The sequence below is a fragment of the Lupinus angustifolius genome, chromosome LG06, assembly GCF_001865875.1.
Source record: "Lupinus angustifolius cultivar Tanjil chromosome LG06, LupAngTanjil_v1.0, whole genome shotgun sequence".
Classification (NCBI taxonomy): domain Eukaryota; kingdom Viridiplantae; phylum Streptophyta; class Magnoliopsida; order Fabales; family Fabaceae; genus Lupinus; species Lupinus angustifolius.
The window spans coordinates 26199451-26208336 of record NC_032014.1 but is presented as its reverse complement, the minus strand read 5'-3'; the positions used below and the strand labels follow the sequence as shown (position 1 = coordinate 26208336).

At 32.6% G+C, this 8886-nt stretch overlaps 1 protein-coding gene across 1 annotated transcript; it reads left to right on the top strand.

The window, feature by feature from the left end:
- Positions 281-4707, top strand: LOC109350348 (low-temperature-induced cysteine proteinase-like). Its single transcript, XM_019591587.1, has 5 exons — positions 281-824; positions 2540-2775; positions 2867-3007; positions 3284-3736; positions 4293-4707. The coding sequence occupies exons 1-5, from the start codon at positions 347-349 to the stop codon at positions 4386-4388; spliced, it is 1404 nt and encodes a 467-aa protein (XP_019447132.1). The 5' UTR covers positions 281-346; the 3' UTR covers positions 4389-4707.

Here is an 8886-nt window from a genome sequence, read left to right as displayed (position 1 = left end):
TCTTTATATTATTTTTATTTGAGAAACAACAATGATTAACATATGAATAATAAATGATATATCAATAATGTATAAATCATGTTTTTGTATACATATTATTAAGAAGAAGAAAAAACATGTTAAAATCTTATTTTGCATTATCATAATAAATTTCTCATCCACCCACCAATCTCCTTAGCTACCCTCCCTTCAGATATTATTTCTCCCCTAATCAAAATCAACTATTATTACGAAAATACCCCCCACACTCCTTATCATGTCCTTATAATAAGGTCCATGTTCATGCACCTTTTCTCCATCCCCACCCTTCTTCATTCTTCACCATAACCAAAACTATCCAAAAAACATGGCTTCAACTAGATCGAACACCCTCAGCACGATCCTCTTAATGTTCACTCTCTTAGCACTTTCATCAGCCATAGACATGTCCATAATCTCGTACGACAAAACCCACGTCCAAAGAACCGACGATGAGATCAATAACCTATACGAGGAGTGGCTAGTGAAACATGGCAAGGTGTACAATGCGCTAGGAGAGAAGGAAAAACGGTTCGAGATCTTTAAAGATAACCTTCGGTTCGTTGATGAGAATAACAACGTTGAGAACCGGACCTATAAGCTTGGGTTGAACCGGTTCGCTGATCTGACAAATGAAGAGTTCAGAGCTAAGTTCGTTGGAAGTAGGATTGACCCTAATAGGAGGGTGGGGAAGTTGAGAACAAAGAGCAATCGTTATGCGCCACGTGTCGGTGATAACTTGCCAGACTCTGTTGATTGGAGGAAAGAAGGTGCTGTTCTTGGAATCAAAGATCAAGGAAGCTGTGGTAAGCACTGTTTTTTTTGTCTCTGTAATAATCTATCTAACTTTATCGGGTATTTCGTCTTTTACAAACCCTTTTCTTTCTTCTGTTACCTCCAAAAAGTAATCAAAATATTGATTTTTATTTTATTTTTTGAATTAAATTAATTGTGGGTTGATTTTTAGGTTGTGTAACGGTTTTTGCAATTATTGTTGCTTTATCCTTTCAAAACATAAAAAATATGGAAGTAATTAATTATTTTAGAGTAAATTACACTAACACCCCTGAGTTAGTGAAATTATACAAATTACTCCTCACTTTTTTACATCTACATAAACCTCTCATATTTTTAAACTTTCATTACATTGACCAATACATAAGAAATAAGTGTAATCTTTTAAACAAAAAATATGATAAATGCAATTAAGTTAAACAAAACATGATATATTGCGTAGACAAATCTAAATAATATAAAAATCAATCTATCTTTATTATTTATTTAAAAACTTGAATGGTAATGAAAAAGAGACTAACAAAGTTTTTAATTTTGAAGCTCCCCTTTTGTCAGATTTGTATGTAGTAATAGTATTACATAATTTTGTGTCATGATTCTTAATTTGACTGACATGAAATTATCTTGGTTTGGACCTCTTCGATCTTTGCATATGATATGGTTGTATTTCTTATAAGAAAAGTTGTAGTATCTCGTTATCATGTATAAGGAGGTGAATAGACTTTATTGGTAGAAATTAATGTGGGATGAGGAAACTATTGGTAAAACATTCAATCGGCCTTGGGGGAACTTTATGAAAAATAGAAGGGTTTTTATTAATCATCATTGCCTTTAAGAAATCCAAAGGAGTAAAGTTAATATTGAAAAAGTAAAAACATTGATTTTTAGTTTATTAATACACCATTTCCAAAGTTAAATTTATTCTTTTGGGCTATTAAGAAAGATAATTGTCAGCAAAAACCCAAAATAAATAGAATTTTGCCTGCAAGTCTTTACATACTCAAACCACCAGACTTCCACGGGGTTACGTGATTCTTTGGTATTAACAAGGGTATTCTATTATTTTTTAAATAAAAAACTAATTTTTTTGGATATGATTATCTCTTCTAATAGGTACCACTCACTGAAATTAAATTCTTAATTATTTGATCTTTTTAGGATCTAGTGTGACTTTATATAACTGGACCAACGCCATATTGTTCCGCACGTAGAACTTACCGGACAAAAGTTGTTGGCCGAGGGGTTTTATAGTTGAATAAAAGATAAATGTTGGAGGATATTTTTATGCTTCCAATATTTATAATAATTAGATAATCATTTTTGAGAAAAATTGAAAACATTTTTTATTTAGAAAATGTTATAGTGCTTTCCTCAGAAAATACCTCCTGAAAAAGATTTCTAAAAAATATATATCATATTATCACTTATTAGTAAAAGCTAAAACAAACTGGTTCATCATGTTATCAAGTAATATTGATTTTTTTGGAAAATGGGGCCAAAGCCTATCATCATCTAATACTCTCCAGTCTTTATCTGACCAAAAAAAATGTTTTTACTTGGCAAAGAATAATCAACATGCTTGACTTTTAAGCTAAGTAGATTATTAATAACAAAAGAAGTCCTTTATCCTACGATGGATAAGCCATGGATTATACATTTGACATATGATTAATCAACATTGTATGATTTTTTGTTTGTTTTCTTTGTTGTTTGGTTTTTGATGTAGGGAGCTGTTGGGCATTTGCAACAATCGCTGCTGTGGAAGGAATAAACAAGCTTGTAACAGGTGAACTAATTTCACTATCCGAACAAGAGCTTGTGGATTGTGATAGATCATATAATCAAGGATGCAATGGTGGAGTTATGGATTATGCCTTTGAGTTCATCGTTAACAATGGTGGTGTTGACTCTGAAAGTGATTATCCCTACAAAGGTGTTGATGGTACATGTGACCAATACAGGGTTAGTCACTAAGTGTTGGTTATTTGATTTTAATAAATGGTTATAAAAGATTCTTACCATTCCAATGTTTGATTCTTTTTCTTTTATGCAGAAAAATGCTAAAGTTGTTGCAATTGATGAATATGAAGATGTTCCTGCATATGATGAGAAAGCCTTGCAAAAAGCTGTTGCAAATCAACCTGTGGCCAATGCTGTTGAAGGAGGTGGCCGGGATTTCCAGTTATATGAATCTGTAAGTTTCTAAATTAATTTTACTTAGGAACTAGGAAGAATATTTGTGTCTATGATAGTGTATGAGTAGAGAGTTGGAGGATTCACAATTGCCAATGTATAGAAGCATACGTCATATCTAAGTAAATTTCTCCTCTTTTCCATTTATTTTCATCATTACCTATATACATTTGGTAGAAACCAGGATTACTAAGTCTGATTTTGGATTCTTGATTTTGCATTAAGTTATTGCCTGGACTTTCTTATTAAATGTATGGTGTTTTTCTTATTTTGTCAGGGGATATTTACGGGGAAATGTGGAACTGCATTGGATCATGGTGTTAATACTGTTGGTTATGGTACAGAAAATGGTAAAGATTATTGGATTGTGAGGAATTCATGGGGTCCTAGCTGGGGAGAAGATGGCTACATCAGATTCGAGCGTAATCTAGCCAGTAGCAAATCTGGCAAGTGTGGAATTGCAATGGAGGCATCTTATCCTGTTAAGAAGGGTCCAAATCCTCCTAAACCTGCACCATCACCGCCGACTCCTGTGCAGCCACCATCTGTATGTGACAATTACTTTACCTGTGCTGAGAGCACTACTTGTTGCTGTATCTTTGAGTTTGGAAACTCTTGCTTTGAGTGGGGATGTTGTCCTCTTGATGGTGCTACCTGCTGTGATGACCATTACAGTTGCTGCCCACATGACTATCCCATCTGCAACGTTTATGCAGGAACCTGTCTTAAGGTATGACTAAAACTCAAGCTCATCTTTTATAACATATACTAAATAGCCAGAATATTTTATCTTTATCTTTGTCAGTATGGGGTAAAATTTGGTACATGTGTTACTATGAGACAGAACATATTAATATATTGTCTATATTTTAAAATCAGAACATGACATATGAGTTCTGTTTAATATTTGGGCCATTTGATAATAATTAGAACATAGCAGGATAAGATGTAAAAGTTAGACATTTTGGTTTCACTACAAGGGATGAAATCAAATTGAACAGGATGGAACATTAGATTCCATTTTGTTATGTTTGCATTGACTATGAATAGTGGATGACCAGTCCTCCTAACTTTTGATTCATATGATAATCATCCTTGAGTTTTTGATAAATTCTAGCTGATTCTGTCAATTCTTTCTTGCTTATTACTTATCTGTTATTTGCTTGCATTACTGGCAACTACTGTAGATTTTTAGATATAAAATGACTTCTTTTACATTCTCACTTCTCACTCAATTTCATAAATTGTTCTCTGTTTTGCCCATCTTAATTCTGTCTGTTATATAGAGCGCAAACAACCCATTTGGAGTGAAGGCATTGAAGCGAACTCCAGCTTTGCGCCGCAGTTCGGTTGGAGCCGAGAACAAGATAAGCAGTGCTTAAGCTGTTTAAGCAAATGTGTACGTGCAGAAAGGAGCGAATGATGAATTCAAGGGAGGATGAAGGACTGCAACTCTAGTTGATAACTCTTTTCCTTTTGTTTTCATTCATACTGAACTATTCACATAAATCTCAGCCATTGTGATACAAATTGATACATGCTGTGTCAAGTTTCAATAACACATTGGCTTTGTACATAGGGTTATATTATGTGCTGTATTTGTATTCAAATTTCAAACAAGGAACTTCTAGATTATTGTAAGTTTTAAACTTATATAATTATGTGATCAAGCATCACTGGAACTGTTCCTTTCTTTATTCAGTTGCAGCTGTATGTCCTTACAACATTGAGTATCCACTTCAGATGAAGCTATTGATATTTTTATTTGTCTGCTTAATATTTCTGGTTAACTAATTATATTTATTGTAAATGTTAACAACTCCTCCCCTACTTGTTTTGGCCTATTCAGTGTGTACTTTTCTTAATTTGATTATTCTAATATGTTTCAGTCTTTCTGTATCAGTTTCCAACCTCATTATGCTCCAGTTGGCCATAAACAGTAGAGTATTCAAGAAATTCTGAAGGAAATTATCACTGTTTAGGTGATATTTTGTTTGGTTTAAAACTGCAAATTCATATCTTTCTCCCTCACCAAATATCTACCAAAATATATCTTCATTTTGTATCACATCTTTTAAACCTTCTAATAATGGGTGATCCCACAGGTTTGAAAAAAATAGAGATCAGTGAAGGGAGGACATTGTCCGCTTCATTATCTAAATCAATAAATCCTTCAACTCGGGCATTGTACAAAAAGTATACGTAATATTTGTAGACTTGATTTTTTTGCAGAAAAAGTATTAAAAAATAGAAGAACTTTGTAGTTTTGGGGACCATGAGTCAAATTAATACTAATTCTGTCTATAACAGCTTGATGCACCTTCAATTACCACTCACTTCTTTCATTTCGTTTTCATCACCAGCCAAATAAAAATGGAACACCAAACATTATAAGGAGGGACTTGCCAAGCATGTGTAAGGAGTCCTAAGTTTGCTATCATAAGGAAGGCGTTATGATACTTAACTAATGAGGCTCTCGTATCTAATATACTAATATTTTGGATCAGGTTTTCTAACTACCTATAGTGTAGAATAGGTTTTCTGACTACCTACAGGGTAAAATAAGGTATATTACTAAATATTAATAAGTGAATGAAACCGCTAAAAGAGAAAATGTTATCATCGACTCATTGTCGAGATAAAGTAAAAGTCGTCGTGAATGTGAGCCCTTAAAGGAACGACAATATTAGGAGTCTCACATTAGATATCATAACAAATTTGATGTGATACTTAAGTTTGAGGCTCTATCACCTAATAGTATAGTCTTTTGGGTTGAGATCTCCTTATATGCTCAAGTGTTAAAAATTAGTATACTCCATTGAGTGTTATGCCATGAAAAGGGCTACCTAAGCTTCATTAAATTACATTACCGAATACTAATGAGTGATTGAAGCCACCAAAGAGAACAAGCTAGTATGAGGTTAATGTCAATAAACTGAAAGTAGTAATAGATGTTGATCTTTAAATGGGTGACCATGTTAGGAGTCTCATATTAAGTAACATTGTAGACTCAATATGATACTTAAATCATGAAACTCTTCCACCTAACGGACTAATTTTTTTAAGTTAGACTAGGTTTTAAGTTCTAATACCATGTTGAACCTCGCTTGTAAACCAACTTGAGTAAGTTGAACTTAAAGGTTCCATAACGACTACAAAAGTTGTGATGAATGATTTATTCAAGTTATTAATATGAATTAGAAATGATTTGTTTTCTTCTTTTAATTTCCAATTATTGCATGTTATTACCTTTTTTATAGGCAAAAATATCATCCACGATCCACAAACTTGGTTACACCACAAGCTAAAATTTGATCACAAGATGTTAGGACCACATCAATAAAGATGTTGAAAGGTGAAAGATAGTGTACAAATGAAGTTGTAGTAGACAATATCTGCACTGAATTTATCTTTATAGCATTAATGTGCAAAAGAAAGTAATGATGGTACACAGCCATGATTGATTGAATGTTGGCCACGCATAAATCTAAATGTCCCCTTGTTCTGGTGGAGAAGATAACCATCTGATATAAATATGAATATAATATGAGCTAACTACTCTTGTTGGATATTCAAATGCAAATTGGGTAGGTTCTTCTACACCAATCAAACTTTTATTCTAACTTAGGTGGATCAATCTATAAAACTATAATGATTATAGTCACTCTACCATTCCTCAGTGACCAAAATCCATATTATTGTTTAGGACCCAAAATTCTCTATTTTTTCTTTCTATCACCATAGCAAAATGAAATCCACACTCCACAATCTTTATTCTCTGGCCTGTGCTGTTGATCTGATTGGTTTCAGGAACTCGAGTGTGACTATATGATAAACTACAAAGGGAACCTTTGATAGCAGAGATACAATACTGCAAAACATGTTAGGAAAAGAAGGAGGGCCATTATCTGTGAAGAACATTTGTGAGAGTTTTAACTTATTCACCCATATTCATGACCCTTATCTTAACAACTAAATTGACCATGGAGGACTACTCTTTCAAATTGTGAGGCATAATGAATGAAAGAAGAAGTTGGACATGTTAAATAGGCATTCAAAACAATTACATGTTCCATCATAGCCAATCAATTTCTTATCAATTTCGATTCAAATGTATATAAACAACAATTCAATAATTCGACAGAGTAAAAATATATAATAATTATGGAACAAAAAAGATTATTTTGGCAACACAAAATAAATAATCTTTTACATGACTATTCTTTCATATCCACATAAAATAAAATGAATGCGAGTCAATCAAACAATATGATTTTATCATGTAAAACAAATTTGAATTTGATTAAACTACTATTTTACTTGCATAGAGCCCAAAGTTAGTTTCAAAATTGTTGGATGTCGATGACAATTTTAATTATGTTTCTGTTGATTTGTTGAAGTGCAGATTTTAAAAATTTTGAAACATCAAAGTGTAGAGGGCTTAGTATAATATCATATGAGCTTGAAGTGATTGGTTATACCATACTGTCTTCACAAACGCATTCCCTTTTCAGCTTATGGGGAGTTATTATTTCTTTTGATCCAAGGTGGAATAATAATTTGTTATTATTGTTTTTACTTATGTGCTGGTCTTTATATATTTTCTATCACTCTTCCATTGAACCTGAATTTATACTGATGAAGTGATGAGTAAATAGTCAAATTAGTATCTGAAAGATACAACCTTGACAATTAGTCCAGGCTTTTCTGTTATTCAAGGACTAACACAATTTCGGGGTTTTAATTTTAATCCCTCCTTGCCAACAATGGCCAAAAAGGGAATTTTCTTTTACTTTTTTATTCTAAACAAATTCACTCTCCTTGGTTTAGTGTCATTGAAGAAATGGTTGATAAAGGAACAAAAATATAAATATGTGTAATGTAACCATGCTAAAATGACTGAGGCTTTGTATGTGAGTAACAACTTTATGTTCAAATACTTTATGCAGATGAATTTTTTATCCAATTAAATCTTTTTTACTACTCCCATCAGTGAATTCATGACTATTGATCATTTTAGTTTTTGTTTTATAATTATGATGGTTAAAAGGTTCAATGAAGTTTCTCTATGGGCAAAGATTCCTTATGTGGATAATGTTCTGTTGTAGGCATCCTACATGCAATCTTTCTCTTTGCCAGGATCCCCCAAATATGGCAAAACTTCTCTGTAAGTGGAAACATAATGGATTTTTTGTGTGTATATTATCTATATCTGCAAAACATACGTAGTTGCCAAACTCTATAAACTTAGTTGTGGTACTCACATGCAATTATGATATTTGGTACTTACATACTCAAACTTATTTCCTTTTATATAATGAATACATCAGTTGTCACTTGTTGTGTTCTGCATGATTATTTTCTTGAAGCTAATTACATCAAGAAATTTGGTTTTAGAGTAAGCCATATTGTCATTCTACCTGTATTTTTTTGGAAAACTAGGTGCTTTTCTCGTGTGTAATGAATGACATGCTAGGATACTTTTAACTCTGTTAATGTTGTTATGCCGTATTGAATATTAGCTATAAAAAAAGATAAAAAAAAGATAATGAAAAGACTTTCTTGAGCCAAACAAAAAAGAAGTGGCTAAAGATCATCTTGAAGAAATGGAGAATTCTAGCAAAGTAAAAAGAAGTGGCTATGGTGAAACCAACATTAATGCTCTTTTCTCTTTGGCCACATAATCTTCAAGAGCTTTGACTATAAATAAGAGTGTTTCATGCCATTGTAAGACACACCAAATACTTAGCTTAGTGCATATTCTCTCTTTTTGTTCTCTTGTTCTAATTGTATGAGAAATACTTGAGTGAGAGTGAAATTGAGTGTACTTGGGTTTTGAGAAGTAAGTGAAACACTTGTAGTTCTCTTTTATCATAGTGG